We start from the raw sequence: 27,860 nt of genomic DNA, 5'->3' as shown, positions 1-27,860 counted from the left end.
TCCAACAAACCCCAATCACAACGTCCCAACAAACCCCCATTTAACCAGTGAATTCTTAAACGATTTAATTAAGGCATCTCATGCACAAAACCCTATATAAAACACGTTAAAAGAAAGCCCAAAAAAAATACTACTTAGATGTTAACAAACTATTTTATTATCTTTTATAATACAAGATTACAATTAATAATACAAAAATCACAAAAAGTTACTTTCATGTGTACAATTCTATAAAATCTTGAGCAACATCTTAATTTTCGCAATTTATTTTATCCAACAACAAAATAGTATGTATTTTAGTTCTTGAAACCTTTGTTTCTTGTTTGTAATAATAAACTGCTCGGTGCAAAAGTTCAATGTTTCAACTTACCCCGTGTTCCGACTAACCCCGGTCTCCCCTACGTTTTATAAATCGTGAGATCTTAAATTGTGGTGGCGTGATAAAAGTTTTTGCTTATGGTGTTAGTTTCTAGAATTAAAATTTCTAATTTCTGAAAAAGATTCCTTTTCAATTTATCTGCTTCTCTGTGAAACATATACTATAGACTCTTGATATTAATGTGAAGTATATATGTATATATTAATATAAGATACTTTTTAAACAAACTAAAAAATAATTATAATTTTTGTCTTAAGAATATTGAATTAGTTTTGTAAGAGACAAACAAATAAACGTGGTGAAGTAGTTCTCACATGCCTTGAAAAAATGTTGCACAAAGGTAGTAGCAAATTGACCATTTCTGACAAAGGTAAAATAATTGTAATAATTGAATTAACTATTAATAAAAGAAAAAATATTCTTATAAGCTGCTGCTGCTGTAGACCACCTAGCGCGTGCGAAAATTTTAGCTCGTGTTAAACGCGTAATAAAATGCAAACAATAAAATAAAAAAAAACTTTTGAACCGGGGTTTTTAAGATAGACTGTTTTATTTACAACGATGACAAAAAATTCTGCCACTGTCATTGACAATATGTTTTTAACAGACAAGGCTTGCTTCGTATGGTATACCTGGAAATATTTTTGAAAAAATCAAGCCATTTTTTTCTAACCGCTCTATCAAAGTCATCCTCGAACTCATGTTCAATTCAACCTTAAACTTTGCAAGTCTTCTTGCGATCGACCCCCTTTTTTATGCAAAGTGCCTTTTTTAATTTGACGCCAAAAATTATTTCTAGACTCTTTTCGATGTAAAAATATTTAGTTAAAATTTTCATGATAATTATTCGATTTTTATGAATCATTCTCATGAAACAATTTTTACTTTATTGTTTCACAAATGTAAGGCGTCATTACAAGTCTTTGCATTGTGAAATCTTTTGTAAACGAAAAATGAAAAATAGTCTCTCCAGAGTTTATATTGCAATTATAATTCTCTACTAATACTAATTCACTTTTAAAAGCAAACGGTAGAGTTAACATCCCTAACCAAATTAGGAAACGAGCAGCTGATAGGAAAGAGCTTCAAAATGCTGCAAAGAAATGCAAATCGTTAGCTGGATATTTTAAGTAAAAAAGTTATTTTGATCTTCTTTTTATAATAATTAATTTGATTAGTTTGATATTACCAAGATATAGATATTAACTAGATATAGATATTATCTCTACGTTAAATTTTTTTATGATAGTGCTTTTATTATTACTTGTTTTTTATTGTAATGTTTACGCGAGTTTTTTTAATTTTGGTATAGTTTAAGATCTGAAAGTTTATTATTAATTACTTACGTTTCAAGTGTTTTTTATTATTGACAGTTCTCAAAATGTAACCGATAAAACATTACCTGAAGTAGATTTTGATAGGGACGTGCAAAACAAGATGGTCAGAAAGTGATGTCGCATATGAACACTTTTATTTAGCTATAGCATTTATGGGAAAGGCATTAGTGATTATTTTAGGAATACACTCTAATATAGAACAGTTCAATATAGAGTTAAGTATGGATTGGGACGCACAAGGAAATAGAGAAAGGTCAACTCACTCCTTAATGCCCTCACTAAGTTCGAATTCATAATTGGTATTATAACTTTGTACCGCTTACTTCACCCGTTGTCGTACATAACAGAGAGGTTCCAAGGACGCACAACTGATATTGTGTACGCATACAGTAACATTCAAGAAACAATCGACGATTTCAACCATCTACGGAAAAATATTGCAAAGAAACTTACGCAATTTACCAACAAGCTACTCTTATGGCAAGTAAATTATTTGTTGAACCAACGGTTCCCAGAATCACTATGAGACAGGTCTACAGAAATAATGTACCTGCAGAGAGTTCCCGTGAATATTATAAACGGGCCTTGATTATACCTTTTCTCGATACCATCATTTTAGAAAACAAAGTAAGATTCCAAAAGACAAATTACATTGCTGCTAAGGTTTTATGCTTGGTTTCCTCGATAATTTGCGATGAGGAGATAACTGCTTTCCAGGAGTCAGTTGAAATGTATAAAAGTGATCTTCCAAACTCAGAAGCTGTAGATTAAGAATTCGTGTTTTGGAAAAGAAAATGGCCTGTTATTAAACCTGAAGATAGGCCTAATACTCTAGCTAAAGCCATTAAAATCTGCGGTGAAAATCAATATCCTAATCTCTTTGAGCTTCTAAAGATCGGATGTACACTACCCGTAACATCCGCAGAATGTGAACGCAGCTTTTCAGCAATGCGAAGATTAAGAACATGGTTGAAAGCCAGTATGACTGCAGATAGACTTGGTTCATTAGCCATAATGAATACCCACTACAATGAAATTGTTGATTATAAACAAGTCTCAAAATTATATTTTACTTTACAACCTAGAAAATTGAAAAAAGTTTTGTTTTTGAATAAAAATTTAAACTATTTATCAAAGTATTATCAATCTTCGTATTGATACCCATTTTCTAACAAGGAGCTTGCTTATACGCCTTATACGCCTTGCTTATACGCCTATGCAGTATAAAAATAGAAAAAATATTCGGAGAACAATAAATTCGTTTATGTAAACATTGTTTACACAAATATAGCTATGTTTCATGAAAATTTTATTAAGTAAATTTAGTAAGATATTTGTTTGGTGTTTTAAAACTGCATTTTATTTTCAAAAACGACCCTTCATGAAAAATTTTACAGTACGGCCCTGGTTATTGACCAACATTTTTACGTATTAATCATGAGTTGGCATTTACTGGACTTATATCGCACAACAGTTCGTGTTTTAAAAATTTATTTGACCTAACAACAGTTCGTTTTTTAAAAATTTGTTTGATATAACCTACTTAGCTAACCAGCTACAAATGCAAAAAGATCATAAAATCAAAACAAGAACCTTTGTGTTGATTTTCTTTATGATGATAGAAAATGATGTCATAACACCTTTATAATTTCTTGGATTACAAAATGTCGTAAAATATCTTCGAAAATAATGGAGAAGTTGAAATCGTTTTGCAAAAAATCTTTAATTATACAAATTATAAGTATTTATTTGAAAAAATCGGTAAAAATTAAAAAAATGAATTATTATTTTAACCTGATTTTAAATAATTTTAAAATAACTGACTGCGCAGCGGGGCAATAATAAAATAAATAATAGGCAAATTAAAAACTCAAATAGGTTTACTCCCACCAACCTTAAAATTTGAAGATGTGAATTTATATGAACCAAACAAAATTGAAAATATATTTAATAAATTTTTACTAAAATTGGAATCAATCTTTCTAATTGGATTCCTATGACCAAGATGTCGTTTAAAAAATGTCCTTTAGGTAACCCACTTTATAAAATAATTTTTTTTATGTTTTTAATTTATATTAATGATTAAAGTTTTGGGGTATTACTTTAACAGATGATACGAATTCTTATCAAACAGTAATACTGGTGAGCTCTTTTATGATACCAGTAAAGATCTCACCCAGGTCTCTGAATGGTTTAAATGGAACAAATTGATCTTCAACATCGATAAATGAAAATACGTTCTTTTAGAACTATCTATATCAAAAATATATCAAAAAATTGTTTTTTATACTAACAACTCTACAAGAAATTCTTATCGATCAATTTGAAATAAAATAAGATTCTTTAACTAGTTTTCTTGGTATTTATCTTGATGAAAATATTACATGGAAAACGCATATTGATTACGCTTGTCACCGAAAGTATAGAAGTTCTATATTTATTAAGTCAAGAAGCAGGGCCGGCGCTAGATTGTTTGACACCCCAGGCAAATCTGTCACACTGCACCCCTTCCTCTGCGCCCCTCCTCCTTCTTCCACACTTCCCCAAAAAATTAACTTTTACAAAGGAATAAAGTTATGTTATTACATTACGTATTTACAAAAAAAAAAGGATAAAGGATAAAGTTATGTTATTACATTATGTATTTGTACAAAGAAGAATATATACATGCATAGTCATATATAAGCGTATATTCGTGTAACGTTAAAATATATTTATAATTTAATTTCACTTCTCGCGCTTTTGTTTTAGCAAATGTAGAAACGAGGTCCGTCAGTTCAACATTTCTAGCAATATTGTGTAGTTATTCCAACAAGTCTTTCTTGCTGCACGTTCTCAAAAATGTTTTTATGATTTTGAGTTTTGAGCTTTGCACACGGCTAGCCACAGAAACTGAAAGTGTCAAGAGGATTCTTAGAGCTTTGACAGGGGAACAATATGTTAGATTATTTTCCTTACTAGCTACACTCTGTTAACTGTAAACATCGTAGAGAAAACCAAACAATGAACTTATTGTTTGCATAAAATCTTTCTTCAACCGATTGTATTGCTGTTTCAAGAATAGCAAAGTAAAAGTTTATTGAGAATTTTTTTTTTTTTTAACTTTTTTTTTTTGAATTTTTTTTTTTGAACTTTTTTTTGGGTCTTGAAAAAGCTCGTCATCTCCTTCATATGTAAAATCTGGTATCTCTAAATTGACTGCAATATCAACTGCATCTACTAGTGTTTTCTTAAACTCCGTTTCTTTTTTGCGTCATGTCAGTCTTTTCTGCGTTATGTCAGTCTTTTCTGCGTCATTTCAGTCTTTTTTACGTCATGTCAGCCTTTTCTGCGTCGATTAGGCCTTCCCATCTTGTTTCACTCAGTAGTTTAACCGTGTGATTAGAAACATGTTGTGTTAAAACTTAAAGTTGAGTTAAAGCGACGAGTTGATGCAGAAAAGAATACATGTATTCTTTGATCTGGTTCCACCAGATTAAAGAAGACTGCTACTTCTAAGCAACATTTATCAGCATCATTAACAACTAAATTCAATGTATGTGCACAACAAGGAATAAACAATGCTCGGGGATTGTTAACATCTAAAATTCTTTGTTTGATTCCCCTAATTTTTTCCTTCATACTTCTGCAGTTGTCATACTCTTGACCCCCTAAGTGATCAATAGATAATTATATCTCGCCTTAGTGCTTAAGTTTCAGTCATAACAGCACCAGTTGTCTCCTTCAGAGGCAAAAAATCTAAAAAGTGTTTCTTTATAGATGATTTTGCTGCAATATCATTTTCTGGATTTAAAATCACAAAACAAATGAGCAGGCGTAGCACAGCGGTTAGCGCGCTTGCCTCAGAAGCTGAAATCCATGGTTCAACGCCACCTCTGGGCAAAACCATCGTTAAGAAAGGAGGCGTGAACTTCCTTTCAAATGTTTTTCCGTGGTGCTCTGTGATAAAACCGTAGGACTTTTTGGGGCAACTAAAAATTCTTTCTACCATTGTAAATAGAAATATTGAAGTAAACTGATGAAAATTATAAAATGATCACTTCGTGTACCTTTAAGATCTTTAAATTAAAAAATGATTTAAACTTTTTTATAAAAGTTTTAAAGTTGCATTTAAAAACTTTTAAAGCCCCACAATTATAAATAATCAATATAAAAAAATACAAAATCAATCAATCTATTTATTATTTTACTACTTCGTAATTGCTATCTTAGAATATTTAATTAAAACTAGTTTCTTACTATTTCTGAATTAACACGCCGGTAAAAACAACTTTTCCAATAAAGTTGGTTAAACGTATTAAAATTTAATATAATTGACAGGGTGGAATGCAAGAAGCGAACTTGAAATTTGAAGTCATACTGTAAGTCTATAATTTAAATTGAGCAAATGCAAAGAGCGAACTTGAACTCAAATCTAACTTGTAACCCGGCCGTTTTCAAGTTAGACTTGAAAAGCCAACTTAAAAAAAAGCAAAAGTTTTTTCCGAATGCAAAAAACGAACTTGAAATTTCAAGTAATACTTCAAATCTGAAGTCTGACTAAAGTGTCACGCAAGAAACAATCTTGAAATGAATTCGTTCTTGAATAATCTGATTTCAAGTCGTTTTTTTAAGTTCGGTACAGACAAGTCTTGAAAGCAAACTTGAAATAAAAAAACAAATCGCCATTATCATTTTGTAAATATTTTGTAAAAAGTTACATAGAGTTTTTGTTAATTTAATCAATTCATGAGTGAATTACTAATGAATCAATATTTTATACTGTATAAATACATTTCACCAGTACAACAACTGTCAATTGTATGTCGGTTTTATGCTACTGGTTCATTACAGTTGAGAAAGTATTTATATATATATATATATATATATATATATATATATATATATATATATATATATATATATATATATATATATATATACATGCAGGGGCGGATTTAGGTATGTGGTGGTTCCTGGGCGGAATATACTGTGGGGGCCTCTTATAAATAAATAATGAAATATATTTTTTTACTTATTGAATAATATTTATTGTTATGTTTAGTAGTAGTAACACTAGTAACAATTAACTACTATTTTATAATAAATAATTATAAAAACAATCAAATCGAGTATAACTAGTTACTAGTTATACTCGATATTATGATAATATTACTTAATATACTAGTTACTGTAACTAGTATATTAAGGAATATTATCATAATATTCAGTGTAAGTAATTAAATGAAAAATAATAAATAAAAATAATGTCAAGTAATTAAAATTAAATGCCGGGAACTTTTCTTAATTTTATTTGTACAAACTTATCAATAACGTTTTGAAAATCAAGTTTTCTTAAAATATCAGACTCAGAGCTCATTATCGCTAGTTGATTGAGCCTGTCTCCGTCCATAGAAGTACGCAATCTATTTTTTATGTGCTTTAAATTAGAGAATGATCTTTCACTACTGCTTTTTATAATCATAATAACAAGATAAATACGAAGAACTATTTCAACATTAGGAAAACAATCTTTTACTTCCTTATTAATAAATATTTTATTCATTAAATGTTCTTGACTAATATTGTAAAATTCACTGCTTTCATCTTTAAAATGTTTATAAAATTCTTTAAATTGAATAAGTTCGTTTCCTAAGTGTTCATCAATATCACCCTGGTAAATTTTAACAAGTTTTATTGCTTCATTTTCAATTTCTTGGTTATTTAGTTGTTCTATTTTTCGAAGAAAGCCAAATTGTTGGTATACCAATTCATAAGCAGGCAATCGTTTATCCAAGTTAGAAATAAACGTATCAATTACAGTTAAAAATTTTGAATTTTGAATTTTTGAGAAGAAGTTAAATCTACCTCGGGTGTTTCATAAAAATCTATTGGATTTAAACGGATATTTCTTTGCCGTTTACGGTGTTTCAAATAACCAGTTGTTTCCGAAATTTCTGCTCCTTGATTTTCATATTGATCAAAGTTATTAGGTTTGGCTTGAACAAAATTCTTTAAAGACTTAATAGCAGATATTGCAGTATTAAGGTCTAATGTCGCATCTTGCAGTAATTTATTAGTTTTATCTACTCTTTCAAGGATATTATTTCAAAAAACCGTGTAAATTTAAATATCATAAAATTGTGGGGGCCTCGAATTTGTGGGGGCCCCTGGGCTGCAGCCCATTCAGCCCTCCCCTAAATCTGGCCCTGCTGCGTCTACTATCTTTTAATGATATGAAAAATTTATACAAGCACTTATCTACTAAACAACATGAAGACTTAGGTAACATAATGTCAGAAAGAATTGTTGGCAGAGAACTCAATCATTCACTAAAAGCCAAGACACAAATTACTAATAATATTATGAAAAAAAGGATACACTTACTTGTCTTGTAATGTGGTGCATATGTTTTTAAATTGCTTTGTATCATTTTAAATAATAGCATTTTCAATTTTTCTATCTTTTTTTGCGCTCTTTTTTGCCCCATTTAGCCCCATGATGCATCAAGTTGTTAGAGGTCAATAAAAATTTATATTATTTATTAATTGTATTAAAATTAGAATATCATTTTGTATATAGAAATTACTAATTTCACAAAAAAGATGCTCTACAATGGACGAAATATTTTTGGCAGCGAGTATGGAAGTTCGGTACCCCTCTAGCCTCCTGAATACTAAATGCGGTTAGTGTCTTGTAATGTGGTAAAATATGTTTAGCTTACGTCTAGAGTCTTGTAGTGTGGTAAGATATTTTTAATTATTAATTTCTTATATTAATTTTATTTATTTTTCGTATAAAGTTCTATAAATAACCACATTTTACGTCTTTTTATTTGTACGTCCAAATATCAAATTTTTGATACTAAAAACAACATAGCTTTTTGTCTAATTTTTCGTTTTTTATAAATTTTTTACCTTTAAATACTGTATTAAAGGGCTTTTTAATGATATATAACATTCTAGTATATGATTAATTTAAAATTTTCATGCTACCTACCTATATATATATATATATATATATATATATATATATATATATATATATATATATATATATATATATATATATATATATATATATATATATATATATATATGTATATATTTATATATTGCATATATTGACAATATATATGTGTGTGTGTGTTTACAAACACATACATATATAGTGTATATAGTGTAGGTAATGTTTATAAAATTATTAGATGTATATATTACAGTAATGTTTACACAATTATATATGTATATATACAGTGATGGGTCCAGCATTTTTTGATCTTTGAGATAGCTAACTTCCAGACATGGAGCTAACTCCAAACATTTATATTTTTATACTTATGTCAAATAATGAGGGTTTGCAAAAAATTGCGATGATTGAAGACTGGGAACAAAAAAGCCCGAAAATTTTTGCAACACCTGCCTCAAACGTGAGAGCAACAAGTTGATAAAATATTATTTGTACTTTTCTTAATTAGACTTATATTCATCGATAATTTTTAAGTTTCATCTCTAAGCGTTCAAAAATTATGACCATATAAAATTTAAACCCCCCTAAATTTGAGGGGGTTGTAATTTTTATATGGTCATAATTTTTAAACGCTGAGAGATAATACTTTGAAACATAAAAATTATAGATGAATATAAGTCTAGTTGAGAATAGTACAAAAAATATTTCACCAACTTATTGCTATCACGTTTGAGGCAGGTGTTGCAAAATTTTTGGGGCTTTTTTGTTCCCAGCCTCCAACCATTGCAATTTTTTGCAAACCCTTATTATTTGATATAAGTATAAACATATAAATGTTTGGAGTTAGCTCTATGTCTGGAAGTTAAAATGCTGGATCCGCCGCTGATATATATATATATATACACACACACACACACACACACACACACACACACACACACACACACACACACACACACACACACACACACATACACCCACACACACACACACACGCACACACACATATATATATATATATATATATATATAAATATAAATATATATATATATATGTATATATATATATATATATATATATATATATATATATATATATATATATATATATATATATATATATATATATATATTTGTGTGTGCGTGTGTACGTGCGCGCGTGCGCGCGTGTGTGTGTATATGTAATACTATAGAGGATATATATCAGCTATTGCTTCTTTTTATGAACTTAAAGTTTTATTTATATATATACAGTATATTTAAATTTTTTAGATTTTACGAACTTCGACGATTTCCAGGATTTTACTCAACTCATTAAACAAGTTTTAGAAGAAAAAAAAAATTGTAACAAGAAGATTGAATAATAAAAACATTGTGTTCGACGTATATGCTTTGCTGTTACCGCATAGCATATGTGGCATTATAGCGCAAATCAGCAGTTACGTTGTAGTTAGAGCCTTGGACTAAATAGAAGGTAACACGAGCATGTTCATTTTAATCCCACGTTCTTTAAACCAAGTTTTAATAAAACTAAAAAAAAAAAATTTATTATTTTTGTAACACTTTTTAATTTATTTTTGTAAGTTAATAATTTAAAGTATAAAACTGGGAAATATTATTTCAAAATATATAGTTAATTTTCTTTATTTAAAAAGGTTTTACCTTCACAAATACTCTGCCGCTAGTCCAGGATTTACGTATAGGCCAGCTAGGCCGCAGCCTAGGGCCCCTGGATTTTTGGGGCACCAAAATTTAAGTGAAAAATATTTAAATTTGCTAAATAAAGTATAAAGTTATGAAGTTAACTCTCCTATTTTAAAAACGTATATTTTAAAAACTAATTTTTATGCAGACATGGATGGAAACATACATAAACTTGATTGTTCTTAAACATCTAAACAAGCTGTGGCCAAGTAGTGGAAATTAAATATTTTATGTGTGGTTAGGAACAGAGTGCGATTTCAAGTCTTTCTCGACCAAGCCTGTTACATAAGTTATTTTATTTTATTCAGAAAATGAATTGATTACACAAAAGTGGATTTCAAAAGCGTAAGAAAAAAGCTGAAAAAGAACAAGAATTAATAAAAGAAAAGGGAAAAATTTCTATAAGTAAAAAATTGTTAAAATTTACTCTTATGTTGCAATGTTTCTTATTTTTTAGTTTGATTTTCTTTTATAAAATCTAGTTACATATATGTGTACAGTATTATACTGTCATTATACTTACACATCTTGTTTTTTTATGTAGTAAAATGAAAAATTAACATTAGAAAATTCTGCATTTTTTTGAAAAAGGGCCCCAAAAAGCAATTCGGCCTAGGGTCCATAAGGGTGTAAATCCGGCCCTATCTGCTGCTATTGATTGCAAAGTTTTTTTTTTCGATTGCACCTTCAAATCAACGCCTTTTAAGTTTTTCAAGTTTGACTTGCTCAAGCGCGATCTTGAAATTTTCAAGTTTCGTTTACGCATTCATAACTCGTTCGTTTGCTCAAGTTTTTTTTTGAAGTCTAACTTGACAAAGTCAGACGTCAAAGTTCAAGTCGAACTTCACTCAAGTTCGCTTCTTGCATTCCACCCTCATTGTCATATAATGAAGACTTTGCATTGTATGAATTGCTACAAAATTTTATTCTACATTAAAAGTATAAAAAGAAAAAAAAATAGTTTAAAAGTTGCTACTACTGTTTTATTCGACCCAATTTAAAAGAGGACTTTTTCAAACCTCCAACATTTAATTCAAAAGAGATTTGAAAAATATTTTGGGAGATTTTTTTAAATATATCTATTTTTTAAGTAGCTAGCTTTTAGTGCCGCCCAGAAAACTTGCCGCCCTAGGCGACTAGCTCGACTTGTGGTTAAACTGGGTCTGTCAAGAAGTTGTTTGAAGAGAAGTATTTTAATCCAACTCTATTATTCATTTATAGATAGTTTATACTAGTTTATTATATATACATAGTTGATTCTAGGATGAAAATGTCCCGGAAATTTTCAACTCGGGAAATTTTCCAGAAATTTTGGAAATTTTCAAAAAAAGATGAGTTGCTTTATAATTAATGAGTAAAACCTTATGTCTTATTTAGCCAGTTGTTATTGACACTTTTATGGTAAAATATTGTGAAGTAGATTATGAAAATTTAGAAAACCCACTCTTTGAAAAACACTTTATTTGGTATTTTGTTGAGTTTTTTTTATTATAACTATAAGTAGCAACAATGATAATTTGTTTTCAAAATTTTCTAAAGTTGTTTTATCCTGTTATTTGCTAAGCATATTGAAGTTTATTGCCATAGCAAGCGTTGTTTAAAGCGTAACAGAATTTGCACCTCCTCCCCTAAAAAGGAAGGGGTAGTCGGTAAAATGCGAACTGCAAACTGCGAACCGGTAAAATGCGAGCTTTTTTGCGAACCACGATCCTATTCGTTGTTAATGATGTAGTATTTTTTATTTTTATTAAATTGTTTATTTTTCTAAATATTTTTATGGACTTCAAGCAGAAGTATAAATTATATATAATTTAAAAGAAATACAACCTAGTTTAAATAAAATATATCAAACTCTATTTTATTTAATCTAAAAGGAAAAATTGATGAGCAAACGTCTTTTAAATATCAACTGAAGTGGTCATTTAAATATAACGTCTTGGTTCGCAAAAAAATTCGCATTTTACCGGTTCACAGTTCGCGGTTCGCATTTTACCGACTACCAGTGAAAGAAGTATTTTTCAATGTCTATTAAATTGGACTACAAGAAAACTGTAAAATTGTATATAAAAAAACTTAATTGAATATGAACAGTATTTTACAATTTCTTCTTGATTTAACGACGTTATTGATTAATGAAAGACAAAAAGTAAAGAAACATTTTTGCTAAATTTGAACTATTTAAAAATATAGTTAGCAATAAAAATAAAGAACTAATTATTTTCAGGTCATAAATTCTGCCGCTATGTTAAAAAGTGCTTGAAAACTTGAATCTTACTTAACACAACCTTTTTAGGGCACTTTTGACTTTATAAAACAATAAATTAAAAAATTATGGTATACTTTAAAAAATTTTAAATGTATACCGTATTTTTTAACCAATTCTGCCAAGTGAGCGATTTGTGTGTGTGTGTGAGTGTGTTTTATGAGTTATCATACCAAACAAATTAATCTATTATTTTTGTAAGAGGGGTGCAAGCAAAACCCAATTACGTAATAATATAACTAGATACGTGACTTTCCGCGTTTTCCTTATAACTAAGTAAAGCCAGCGTACGCCATTTTGCGGTACGGCAAAAACTAATAACTTATAATTAATAATTGTAAAAATTATTAATTGTAAAATTTAATAATTAAAATTTGAATTTAATGATACTGTTTCAACGAATTAATTGACAACTATTTTTAACTTTATTTTTTATTTTATATATATTTATAGTGCTTAAAAACTAAACTCATTAAATGCATTAAAACTAAATGGTTTGTGTTAAATAAAATAAACTTTATAAAAATTCATTTTTTTATAACAAAATAATTATGTGTTCAGAAAAAAAAATTGTATTTTTCATGTTACCCTCTCTGCTTTTAGTTTTTTTGCCTTACCGCAAGATGGCGAACAATGGCTTCACTTTTTAATTAAAGTCATGCATCTAGTTTTATTAATACGTCATTGGCAAAACCAAGTTGCATACTCTTTAGTATCGCCAGTAACGCGCAATACTCCTGATTTATTTTGAAAATTGTTTTCCGCCTACTACGTTTTTATTTAATGATAACACGAGGCTACTAAAAAAAACAAAAGTTTATTGGAAACTTCTATTTAGATAACATAGACAAAGGGAAAACATTTACAGTGCATTATTTCATGCAAATGAAAGTTGCAAGGCGAACAATTTATAATATTATTAAAAGAGTTGACGACAATATTGACCTTAAAAGAAATATGGGAAGCTGCAGAAAACCGTACAAAATGGACATAAGAAAAATTACTTCACTCATTAACAAGGCTGAAAATAAAGTTAGAATCTCCCAGAAAAATCTTGCATTTAAATATGGAACTCATTGAAGTTATGTTTATAAAATTTTTAACATGCATGGACTTTAATATTTCAAAGGAAAGAAAGTTTTGTTTAGTTATTTGAATTTCAGAAAACTCTGAAATTCAAATAATTAAACAAAAACAACGACTGTTAAAACTTACGAAAACTTTTTTCCAAACGTCAAATGAGTTTGAAATTATCATAGATGACGAGTCCTATTTTACATTGAGCAGCCAAAACACACCAGGAAATGATAACTTTTATAGTTAAGATAAAAACAAAACTGAAAAAAATATTAAATATAACTTTAAATTAAAGTTTCAATCGAAAGTTTTAGTATGGATTGCAACCAGTAGATTTGGTAAATCAAAGCCTTTCTTTGAAATTAAGAATAATGCCATTGATGCAAAAATATATTGCAAAGAATGCATTGAAAAGAAACTTGTTCCCTTCATTAATTTGCATAACAAAAACATAAAATATATTTTTTGGCCTGATGGTGCAAGGTATCATTATGCAAAGCTAATAATTAAAACTTATAAGAAGTTAATTATAACCTATGTTTACAAGGATGATAATCCATTAAATGTACCGCAATTAAGGCCCATTGAGACATTTTGGGCTCACCTAAAACAGAGAGTCTATTCCAATAAACTCAAATCAAAAATCTTAACCACCTGAAAAAGAGAATTCAACTTAAGTTACGAGATTTCAGTCCAGAATACTTTGAAAACTTTATTTGCTGGCTTGAGACTAAAATTCGCTACGCTGTTGATCATGGGAACTTTCATGTAAAAGATGATCTGTTATAGCTACCCTTACTTATTTGACCATTTGTGAAACAATAATATAACTTGAATGGCAATTATAAGCAATTCTTTTTTGTGCAAATTTTTAGTAGCCTCGTGTTATTAAAGCACTGAATGTTTATGAAGTTAATGTAATATTGAATTTTATGTTTTCGATTCAATGTAAATTTAAACCATCATTTTTTTTTTAAGATTCTCTTACTTTAAAAACAAAAAATAAGTATACACTACGAATTAATTTATTATTTAAACTCTTTTGGGGAACAAAGATTAACCAATTTTTGTTTCCTTATCTTGCACTTAACCTATAGAATAAAACTGTTTATCTAAGAGTTCTTCCATAAAGTACGTACACAAGTATGAGCGAGGGGGTTTCTCAAAATTGTACAAATGTATATAAGGGAAGGGGGAGAAGACAGCGAGTACGTACGCGCTTTGACTATTTCTAGTTCTGTACCTCTCTATAAAACTTGATTTCCCCTTCTTTTTTTTAACAAAAGCATTGAATTTCATGAGTTTAAAAAATTAATATTATGTTAGGTAACATAGATGTCTATTAACTGAAAAAAAAAATTTTTTTATTTTTTTTAAACATTTATGCGTTGGCGAAGGAAAGGAATGAATCAAAGATTTTACTGCGTATCTTCTTTAATGATACCCTTAATTTTGTTCATAAATTTCATTTTATGCTTTTAAAAAAAATTTACAATTTAATGACAATATTTTAAAATATTTTTGGAAATCAGAAGACTTATGTAAACATGTTTTTTTGCTTTTTGTTTGTTATTAAATATTATAATATTTTTGTTTGTAATTATTAAACGATTGCATGGTTCCAGCAAGAAATTCGTTAGATCGTCTATCAAATCCCAATATTTTGTTAGTCAGTTTTTTTACTTTTTGTTTCTATGTATATATATATATATATATATATATATATATATATATATATATATATATATATATATATATATAATATATATATATATATATATATTTGAGTGGGCTATTCATAGTGCAGCGCACTATGAATAGCCCACTCAAAACATTGGTTATCAGTATTTTTAATTTTAACATTGATAACGCAGCACTTTAGAATGCAGCTTGGAATCTTATTATATGGTTTACCTTTTGAATGGGCTATAGTTTGCGAATCCTATGTGTAACGATTCACAACGCTTCAGTTACCAAACTGAATCCTCAGAAGTAAACTTTTAAGAAGCCCGTTAATTCTCGCTGGAGCTGTATCAAGTAAATCTTTAATACTATTTTTATTAAGAATAAGTGTAACATCTGAGCGCAGGTAAGTATCACCGTTTGGTGATTTTTTTTTTAGTTCAGCAACTAAAATTAGTGTCACTTTTTGACCTTCTTTTCTAATTTTAATTTTTATCAACTCTTTATATTTAGCCTGTGGCCTATTGATAGTTTAGCTACATAATCCACGAGCTGACTAGTTTGTTTGCTAATTTTAAGTTCTGGTAATATCAATTTTGAATCCCAATTCATTAACCAATCATTTACTTCTTTTGACGAATGTTTCAATTTTAATGGATCTTCAATCTTTGGAGCTGGCCGAGGAGCTGGCTTAGATGCTGGTCGAGGGACAAGCCTTGGAGCTGGTCGAGTGGTTGGCTGAGGGACTGGCCGATGGGTTGGTTGAGGGGCTGGCCTTGGAACCGGCTGAGACACTGGCTCCGGTTTAAAGAAATCTTTTATAACCGTTTGACCTATTGATTTCTTTTTAAAAGTTTATTTCTCAACTGGCGTTGCTGCTAATGCGGCAAATTCTTCTCACCATTGAGCGAGAGTATTACTTTCTCACGTTAAAGCTAAGATAGCTCGTTTAATGCTCTTTAAAGTCCGACATCTTTAAAGTATATCTATAACAACCTTTGTCTAATAGTTTTCCTTTTTATAGAGTTGCCAATTTTTCTTTTTCTTTGTTCTCTCTTATCAGCTGCAAAAGCTCTGTTAACTTCTTTACATTTTGCATAATTTATGATATCTTCTGATACTTCTAACTTTTTTAAATCCATGCATAAACGTACAAGTTGACTATATTTAGAAAGATCAATAGAACAATTAATGAATATTTTGTTTGTTATTGTTATAGCAGGCTCTGGTGTTATTTGAAGTTTTTCACGTTTTAGCTGATGAGTATCAGTTTGGGTTTTTTCTTTAAGACCTTCTGATATATTAAAACTTCGTTTAAATAAACCGTTAGTGTGTGAAACTATTTCTATTTTAATTGAAACATATTCATAAATAGTTTCTTCACCAACAAATCTAGTAAAACTTTTTTGAATAATTTTTCGCTTATAGCCACTCAAAGTTTCTACATAATTGTCAAAGTCTTCTCTATTTAGCTTAGCAATTTCTAATAATTCTTTCGGTTACATATTTTGTAAAAGATCCATCTTTTATGATATATGTAGTATACACGTTTTAACATATACATATACACGTTTTTTCTCAAATTAAAAATTTCATTAATGTCTTTTTTTTTAATCAAGATCTGAGAATAAATACTCTTCATCTTCTGCTATTTTTTCTACAATAACTTCTTTAGCATAAAGTGGAAATGAAATTCCAAAAGAGATTATACAAATATTGCCAAAATTAACGATTGCATCAATATTACACCCTTTCTCAACAAAACTTTTAACATTTTGATTTGAAATTTTATCTCCTTTATAATTATCTCCGTTCACTTTTGCTAGTTTATATCTTGTTTTACCTTTCTTAAAATTCTTTTTTATCATAAAACTTAGTTTTATCCATGCTAAGTAAAATTCTTGTCATTGCGTTTCCCTGATACTCTTTAACCGTGTTAACAATTTTAGGATTAGGAACAACTATTACTCCTTTTAATAAAAAGGTTGTGATCTGAGGGGAAACACTTTACTATTTCTTTTGCCATTTGTGTAGTAATAAGTGCATCACCCGCTTTCTTATGATAAGCTATATCTTTTACATTATCTTTTGTTACCCTTTCTAAATACTCCTCACTACGCTTAAAGCGCTACTTTGTTTTACTAATAAATGGATCATTCAAAAGAGAAATAGCCAAATAATAACTACTCATTATATCATTATTACTCTTTCATATTAAAATCATTGATCTCTTTTTTCAACATCTGTTTACAAATAACACGCTCTATACGAGTCTCATCATACATTGAAATCAAATCTCCTGAAACCCCCATAGAACCTGTATATGCAACATTAACCAAAATAATGTCATTATTACCTTTTTTAGCATAATTCCATTTAAATTTTAAGGCTGGAGCCCACCAGTCCTCTGTATTATTATTTTTTAGTTCAGATAAATGGCTAACAATCCCTTTTGCGTTAAAAATCATTTTTGTATATCATAAAAATTTTCACTCTTATTAAAAATATTTCTTATCAACCGCTCTCCATGTAAAAGGAGAGTTTATTTTTGTGAAAAGCTTAAACACAATACTTACTTGCGTAAAAATAAGTGTCAAACTTTTTCAAAATAGTGGAAAACCTAATGTGGAAATCCCCTCCATGGAATGGCCGCGTGATAGTACTGAACCATGAAGAGGGAAAGTTTTATGAGGGGGTGATTGCCAATAGGCGGTGTAAAGTGAGGTGTAAAAAAATTTTCCGGAGAGGTGTAAAAATTTCCGAGAGCAAAGTAGCGTCAAAGTCGATGTCAACAGAAGTGATAACGTCAAGTGGCGTCAAACCTGATGCCAAAATTTTTTTACAGAGGTAAAACCGTCAAGTGAGTCAAACCCCCATTATACTACTACTAAATATATGCATATAAAAGGTTTTGTTTCTTTAAAAATTGAGGTAGCACATTAAAAAAAAATTTAATTGATATAAATTACCCACAATGCAATCAGATGTTTTATTATTGGTATCTTTATGTTATTTATGTTTCTCCATTTTTGTAATAAGGTTTCACAAAAGAAATTTTACGAAAATTATTTATAAAAATATATCTATGTATAAATCTAGCTGAGCTGCATGATTTTCGTTTTAAGTTTTTTCATATATCCAATATTGCGTGGTAAATCAGCAAACACATTTCTTATCGAAACATTAAAGTCAGTTAAATAAGGACATCTATCATTTTTACGTTACTTATTGTTAAGTTTTGTTTATTTTATATTCAATTTATTTAAAGACTTTTAAAACATTTAAAAGATTTAAAATTTTAATAGAGCTCTTCGGTCTCGGTGGGTTGGCGAACACTAGATAATTTTCCGTAAACAACGATTATATTTTACAAAATCTGTTTCTACTCATTTGTTATATCGTAAAATACTTTTTTTTTTGTTATTTCTTATAAAAAGACAATATTTATAAGAAATAACAAATTTACCATATATGGTAAATTTGTTTATGCATATAACAACTTTTATTTTACTAGACATAAATTAACATAAAAAATCGTGCAATATATATAGTAAATATTATACAAAGCGTCGTAAAAAATGAAAACACCAACGAATTCTAAAAAATCAAAATATTAATATTATCAAAAAAAAATTTCAATAATAATTTAGTAATTAAAAGTAAGTTGTAATAAAACGATATTAAACATAAAATTATGTAATTTTGTAAAAAGTGAAGTTTGTAAAAAAAGTCCAAGCCCCGGCTTAATATAGATACAACAAATCCATTTTACGGGTTTAAAGCAATAATTTTATTTCTAATAGCTACGTAACTTAATAATGTTTATATTTTGTGCTAATATTGCTACCATTTACTTATGATTAAATTATAGTTATAAAAAATATTACTCACCTTATTCTGCTTTTTCTTCATTTAATTTCTAAATAGAAAAAAAGAAATTGGAAGAAAAAAAGAAATTAAGACTTTTCTTGTGAAAACAAAATTACTTACATATCAAACATATACTTACGTATCAATTCATCAAAATGTTATAAAGGTTAAACGAGAGGCTTGCAGTTTATTTAAAAAAATTTAGACTTATACTTAGATTAAAATTTTATATTTCTTTGATCCGCACTTTGTGCGGATCAAAAGAAATATAACGATTTTGTCATGATGTGGCATCGTGACACACACGGTGGCCCATTTACAAAACTCATCTATTTAACAATTTTTCTGCAATTTCTGTAACACAATAATAAACTTGGTTACCCTGAACACTATTATAGACTTGGTGGCAACTTGGACTTGGTCTACTTTTTCTACTCTACCATGACGCCTTTGCTCTAAATACAGTCTGACTTCATCAGAATATTTTTAGTATAATACGACTTAATATTTTGAAATTAGTTTGGCATCAAATTTGGTGATCAGAAAAAAAGTAGAGCCACTCATTAGTGCTAGACAACATGCTATTCTGGGATAACAAAATGGCTACTTAAAAAAAAAAAATTCAATGCTTTTCTATCTACCCATGATGCGGCGTGAACCAACCAAACATGCAACACTATCCACATTTTATGTGGACAGTGTTGCATTTCTAGTTCTAAAATGACTCATATTGATTCAGAAACTAAAAGTGCTTGTAAAGGGAACTAAAAGAGCTTCAAAGCCGTGAATCATTTTTAGTTCCTAAGAGCTCAATAAGGACTGTTGAATGTTCGTTGAAATTATGCCTGCAAATTCAATTAAAAAGTTCTCAATTGGTGTTATTTTTTATTTTTTACTTTATATTTTTTTCTCCGGCGTGATGAGAATATTCTGATTTTGAGGACGTGATTTTAAAGAATATTCTGATTCTAAGCTACTTTCTTTGGTTACTATTGCAGCGAGCCACCATGTATGTACTATATGTACTTTTGTCAGTTATTTAGTCAATGTCAATACAATATTTATAATATCTGGCTCAAGAGAAAGTTAGTTTATGCGTTATTTCAAAATTTGAAGGTAGTTGCCTCTAAATTAGTATGGAGTTTACATAGGTAAATTTTTTTATTATTTATTCTTCATAAAATACCTCTTTGTATTCTTCATTTTCTTCTTCTTTTTTGGCAAGCTAAAATAAATTGAATTGAAAACTAGTCAATTGTTTTAGTGCCAATTAATTATAAAATTAATAAATAAAACCCAATTAATATAGCTAATAGAACTTGTGTTTAGCCTTGTTAGAGCTTAGCACAAATTTATTTAATTAATATATCCTTTATTTAATTATTATATATATATATATATATATATATATATATATATATATATATATATATATATATATATATATATATATATATATATATATATATATATATATATATATACACACAATTTTAATTTAATTCAATTTATTGCTATACAATGCTCTTATATTCGAAGATACTGTTGGCTTAGCACAGGAATAGCCACAAATAGTCATAAAGACTAATCCAAAGTAGCGCCCGTTATTGACCAACATTTATGCTTACCGAAGTACTACTCAAGCGCTGAGTTGGCTGTGACTAGATTTAAACTCCTATCACACAACAGTCCAGATTGTTTGACGCTTTAACAAACTGAGGTATCCAGCCACATTGCATATATATATATATATATATATATATATATATATATATATATATATATATATATATATATATATATATATATATATATATATATATATATATATATATATATATATATATATAAAGAAACAAATTTACATATTTAAAGTTAATAAATACTTGGTATTTATTTAAAAAAAACTTTATAAATGGAATAGTTCTGATGTGTTGAAATGATTTCACGTAATTTAAAAGAAATATAATTTAAAATCAATGATTTTCGATTAGCTAAAAGTGATGATTTTAGAAGATAATTTTAAGTTAATGATTTTAAAAGATTATTTAAAATTTATGATTTTAAAAGTTTAAAACTAATTTAAAACTGATGATTACCACTAATTTATTTCTTTACACAACTTTTTTTTGATTTTAAAATGTAAAAAAAAGATTTCTTACCTTGATCTTAAGATCGCCGGCTTCAAATTCAAGATCTATGATTCTTCTTTTTAAATCAGATATGTAGTCTGAATCCATATCTACCGTTTGTAGACCACCAAAATGTTGTTTTACAAAACTACACATGTCAAGATTTTATCATAGCTACAGCATTGTAAAAAACCTTATCTTTTGATATGTACCTACAGGATACAGTCAAATAAAATGGGTATAGGGCCAACAGATGCATTTGTTTTTAAATTGGTTTTTACTTTTAATTGTTATTGTTTACAAGATTGTAGCAAAACTTCAAATAATTTTATAACCATACAACAACTGTCCCCCTTATTTAACACTATACTAAAATTTATCTAACGTTATGCTAAAACTCATCAAAAAACTATACTTATAGATTTAAGTGTTTTAGAAAAATTATTCAATTTTTGCATTTTGTACACTAAATTAAAGTTGACCAATAAATACTGATAAAATTTGTTTTTAAGTTTGATAGCCAGTGGAAAATATTATACTTTCTTGAAGCATAAACTGATCTTTTAATAAATGTTTTATCAAATCCTGTTTAATCTGTAAAGCAAAACACCATTTCATATTACTACAAAGCTTTTAGGACATTGCAACAAAAAAAGTTGCTAAGAACTGTATCTCATAGCGACTAAGAAATCTTATTAGCTGAAGTTAACAAACCTTGAATTTATTCTGAGCAATTTATAAAGAAATTTGAAAAGATACTTTATAGCATCGATTGGTTTTTCTGGTTCATCGTAAAGCTCATTCAAAACTAAAACATAATAATGCTTTTTAATACAATAACAAAAGGTATATATTTAGTTTAATATAAACAAACTTTGCTCAAGTATTAGGTTGGTGGGTGTAAATAGAGTCAATTCTACAAATAAAATTAAGGGGGGTGGGGGGTGGGGTGAATCCTCATAAAGTACCGATTGGTTTTTTTTTTAAAAAAAAGAAACTCAAAGCAAAAATTTACCCCACTAAATTTGTAAAAAAACAGACTATAACTTAAAAATTACATTCTTCAGGGGAGGGGGTGTAACACCCCCGTAAAATTAGTTTGAAAAAAAGCATTTATTCAGACACATAAATTATAATACAGAATCCCGTAAATGCATATATCTTTTAAAACAATATTTCAACCTTTTTGTGTTTAAACCCATGGTTTAAAGAGCAAAAAGAAAAAAAAGAAAAAAAATGGCGAAAATTATGAGCATATCAATAAAAATAAGTTTATTATTATGATTTTGAAAGACCAATTGAAATGCATGATCAACCTATCGAAACCATCATCAACCTATCAAAACGCATTTTTAAATTTATTATCAAGAATAAAAATCATATATATTAAACATTGTTAATGTTGATCTTGTCTTGTGTTGGGTTTTTATTAAGTCTAGCTTCAATAATATCATGTAGCATTTTGCATCTTGATCTCGTTTTCTCCAACTATAGTTTTGTCTAGATAAACAAGCAACAAAGGGGGGAGGGGGAGAGTTGCAAACTATTCTAATGATGCAAGAAATTAGGTTCATAATAATGAAAAAGCAATTAGAATAAAAATTGCCTAAAAAAAAAACAAACTATTTTAATGATACTGACCATTAAAACTTACGCTTAAGGCGAAATAACGGCGGCTTTGAATATTCAGTTCATTTAAAGTTATAATACATGACTTTAGTTAACCAAGATAAAAATAAGTAAGACAAATAAAGGTTACATTACCATTATAGTGTAATTAGCTTAGCTGATAGCAAGTAATTACCTTTTCTTATCGGAAGCTCTGAACTCTAGACCATAAAGTCAGTTAACACAAAGACAAAAATATTACAAACAGTTTGTTTTTTTTATGATCACACTATAATTTCTTAAATAAAAATCCTATTGTTTAGTTTTTTAAATATATTTATAAATACGACATGTATTCAGAAGCCTCAAAAAGAGTTTGTAAGTTTTGTTTAATAAGACCATATTTAAATCAATTTCATTTTTAAATGTATGTAATTTTATAAAATGCAGCTTTAAAAGATGCACATTGATAAAAATAAAAAAAAGAGCTTAAAACATTTTTAAAAATGGTGTATTATATGAAAGAAAGCAAAGATAGGTATCCTAATGATTCAAAGGGGATTCACTTTCAACTTCAATTTCAACCTCCTAAACTCGCGTTTTTGTACACAACCAACGTGAAAGTAAAATTTAAATAAAACATTAAACAACTCAAGCACTGCAACAACAAAAAAGTGTTTATTTATGAAATCAGCTAGAACTTATTAAAATGGAAAAGTATAGTTAGCTAGCAACGTATCTCTGGTTCAGTTCAAGGTTCTCTACAGTTTTTGGGTTTCATGAAAAAAACTTTAAAGATTTATTAGACACGATAGAGTATCATCATGCAATGATTTTCATGGAGTTGTCGAATCGCTATTCAATGCCTCCTCAATTGGTAGATCAAAAAGATCAATTGGCAAAATCGATGAGTGGAAGGTTATATATGCAGAATACAAAATGGTGCAGTAAGGTAAAACCCATTGTAAACAAGAAAAATTAGCACTCAAACCAGATCTAAGTATCTTGATTTCCAATGACAATCAGATGCTTGGTTATCTTTAAGGAGTTCAACTAAGGAGTCTTTGACTATTTGATGTCAGGAATTTTCAATTAAAGCCTTGTTTTATGATATGATGCAAGTAATTTTTAATTAAAGTCTGGTTTCATAGTTTGAAAAAATATAAAATATTTTAACAAAGAATGAAAATGTTTATTTAATATGCTCAAACATTTTTATTGCCTTAAAGGAAACTAACTTTTGTTAGTAATAGTTTTATTAATGTTAAATTATCTTAACAGTTTTTGACTATATTTTTATCCCATTTTTATACGTTTAAATATGCGCTAGCTGCTTGACTGATAATTTCAATAACATATGAAATAATATGGATATAATTTTCATTATTATAGAAGTGTAAAAACAAGTGTCTTTAAATATAGTATAAATAAATACCTTTAGCTAAAGCATCAATAACTCCCGACTTTTCAAGATATTTTCGAAATTCATCGCGTTGAGAAACATTTAGCTAATGTTAAGAAATTATAAGTTTATTATTGTTATTTATGTTCATAATAATATTATTTTTAATTTTTATTGTATATTTATGTCAATAAATACTGTGTAATCTAATATATATATATATATATATATATATATATATATATATATATATATATATATATATATTTATACACACACATATATATTCATATTTATATTATATATATATATATACATATGAATATATATATATTTATATATATATATATTTATATATATTTATATATATTTATATATATATATATAGATAGAGATATATATATATATAGAGAGAGAGAGAGAGATAGAGAGAGAGAGAGAGAGAGAGAGAGAGAGAGAGAGAGAGAGATGAATCTGATTCATCTGATCATTCTGATTCACTTGATGTTTCTCATTATTTTAAATAATTAGATTATCAAATAAAATTTGAGGGTAGAATGACAATAAAAAAGTGAACTGTTAGCAATGGTAACTTAAAATTATTCCAAGATCAAATTTTACAACAGGACTGGAATCACATTAACTTTAATGATAACATAAACATTATCTATAATACATTTTTTTAAACTTTCTTTAAAATCTATGACACTAATTTCCCAATATGTAAAACAAATTTTAAGGCCAAAGATCTATTATATCCTTGGATAACTAAGGGACTAAAAAAGTCTTCAAAACTAAAACAAAAGTTGTATAAATATATAGTTAAAAACCAAGTCCGAAAAACATAAACAAATTTACAAAGATTACAAAAATCTGTTCGCAAACCTCCGCAAAAATGCTAAAAAAAACTATTCTTAATTGATTACGCCGCAGAAACTTAACTTAAAACGCGTCTGGAAATTAATGAAAGAAATTACAGGAAGGCAAAAATTAATTTCAACCTCTCTGCCACTTGATATAAAAGTTGGAAATAAAATAATTAATGATACTAATGAACTTGCGACTTAATTTAACAAATTTTTTTCCACTATAGAAGCAAATTTATCAAACAAAATCGTTTTAACAAATTATAAATTAACAGACAACAAGATGAACTTCAAACATGAAACTTCTTAAATTTTAAAAACCTAACGCTTGAGGAATTTTATATAGCTTTTAGATCGTTAAAAAGAAATAAATCAGTAGGACCTGACTATATAAATGGAATTATTGTGATATATTCTTATGACATCATAAAAGATATTCTTTACAAAATTTTGAAATCATCCATTAAACAAGGTTCTTTCCCAGACTCTCTGTCTGAAAATAGCAAAAGCGATTCCTATTTTTAAGATAGGAGATCCGACTAATATAACAAATTACAGACCTATTTCTGTTTTTCAAGTTTTTTTAAAAATATTAGAAAGAATAATGTATAACAGAGTGTACACATACTTAATTACCAATAAACTCTTTTACGAAAATCAGTTCGGTTTTAAAAAAAACAACCCAACGGAACATGCTATTCTTCAACTAACACGTTGCTTTAACGAATCTTTCAAAAATCTAAATTTTGTGTTTTCATTGACTTGTCAAAAGTTTTGGACACGGTCGATCAAAATATTTTGCGTAAAAACTTGAATGCTATGGTATAGCAGGTAAAAACTCTAAGTTGGTTCCAAAGTTATCTCTCCATATATTTAACACACGATTCTAAGTTGGTTCAAAAGTTATTTCCATATATTTAACACACGATGTCGTTAAAAAAGAAGGTAGTAAACTAATAGGCAGGCTGTTTAAAAATGATATGAGACTTTAATAAAATTGCAAGATTCTAATATAGGGGAGTTAGAAGAACTAATAAAAATTAATAACTAAAAAAGATAAAATTATTTATTCTTATGTAATCACTTACACGAATCTCCGGCGTATTCAAAAGTTGTTCTGACTCCAGCATTTTAAAAAACGCACACAAGGTAACAAAATGAGCTACTGAAATAATATATTTAGCATTACGTTTAATCTCGAAAACTTTATTCAGTAGTTTCCTAGCAACAATCAATGATTGCTCTAACTTACTATTCATAAAAAATATATAACTTTTATATTTCTTATTAAATTTTAATATATAATATTAGTAATTTAATTAATTTATTTAGTTTTTTATTTCGTCAATAAAAGAAATAAAAGGTTACAAAAATAGAATAGAACTTTTTTTTATTTTCTGATATAACATTATACCTCTCCTTTATAGGGTTTCATTTTGAAAAAAAAAAAATTTATTCTTCTTCTCTCCAAAATGCTATCAATCTATTTGGGGTGACTTAAAATGCTATCAAAACCCTTTGGGGTGACTTAGATAATCTAATAGTTTTATAGTGGCCTAATAACCTTCCTCACAAGTCATTGATAGTTTTTTGGAGTTTTACTATTTTAAAACACAATATAAAAACAAATTATAACATTTCAATGGTAAAATTATTAATTTAAAATGAAAAATAGAGCTATCAAATATATAGATAAAATAAGCAAACAAAAAATTTTTTTGATGTTAATTTATTAAGTTAATTAAATACAGCAATTTAATATATCAACAGCATCATTATGGAAAGCAAATAATCATAATTAGTTGTTAAAAAACAAAGTTAATAAAATTTACTTAATAAAATAATAGTAACATCAGTAATAATGTCCTATAGTTGTTTATCAAAAATTGAGTTAAATATGATGGGTACCGTTTTTTTTTTATCAACTTTGAACATAAGAATAAAAATATGATAAGGGTTAAGTCGAAATACGTTGAGAATATTAAATTTAATAAATAGCAATTTAGTGTTTGAAAAACGATCTACATTTCTAATTATTCTAAAAGTATGCTTTTGCTTGCTAAGCAGTTTATTTATTTTAGTTACGTTAGGGCTACACCAGGCAATGTTTGCATAAATTAGGTAGCCATGAATCAAAAAAAAATAAATGTATTTCAAACAGGTTTGGTCTAACAATAACTTAACTGTATAGAAGCTCAAATTTTTTTTGAAATTTTATTTTGAATTGTGTTTATGTGCTCCTCTAACGTCACATTTTCATTTAAAACAACACCTAAAAACAACAATAAACTTTCTCTTATGATACAAGAGTTATTAACAAAGAGATCAGGAAGTATTAAAGGAATGAGTTCTTTTTCATGAAGACGATGGAAGAGATTGTATTTTGTTTTTTTATATTTATAGAGAGTTTATTCGCTATAAACCATTCATCTAGTTTTACAAGCTCTTTGTTTACTGTTTCAAATAAAATATTAATTTCTTTATTTAGATAAAATAAATTAATACCGTCTGCCAATATTAATACCGGATTGAATTTACAATATTTAAAAATTTACTCAAATCATTTATATAAATGAGAAATAAGAGAGGAT

General features: G+C 27.8%; 2 protein-coding genes across 2 annotated transcripts in view; both read right to left on the bottom strand.

The window, feature by feature from the left end:
* Positions 1 to 27,860, bottom strand: part of LOC136071824 (c-Myc-binding protein homolog) — a 100,970-nt gene that overhangs the window by 57,821 nt on the left and 15,289 nt on the right. The gene's annotated exons all lie outside the window — the stretch shown is intronic.
* Positions 18,709 to 26,514, bottom strand: LOC136080506 (c-Myc-binding protein homolog). Its single transcript, XM_065797251.1, has 7 exons — positions 26,358 to 26,514; positions 24,437 to 24,509; positions 22,153 to 22,201; positions 21,424 to 21,541; positions 20,448 to 20,486; positions 19,283 to 19,310; positions 18,709 to 18,988 (listed from the first exon to the last, which is right to left on the bottom strand). Exons 1-6 carry the CDS (start codon positions 26,397 to 26,399, stop codon positions 19,284 to 19,286), a joined length of 348 nt encoding a protein of 115 aa, XP_065653323.1. The 5' UTR covers positions 26,400 to 26,514; the 3' UTR covers positions 18,709 to 18,988; position 19,283.

The sequence above is a fragment of the Hydra vulgaris genome, chromosome 05, assembly GCF_038396675.1.
Source record: "Hydra vulgaris chromosome 05, alternate assembly HydraT2T_AEP".
Lineage (NCBI taxonomy): Eukaryota > Metazoa > Cnidaria > Hydrozoa > Anthoathecata > Hydridae > Hydra > Hydra vulgaris.
Note: the sequence above shows the minus strand (reverse complement) of the source record. Positions and strands in the feature narration are given on the sequence as shown.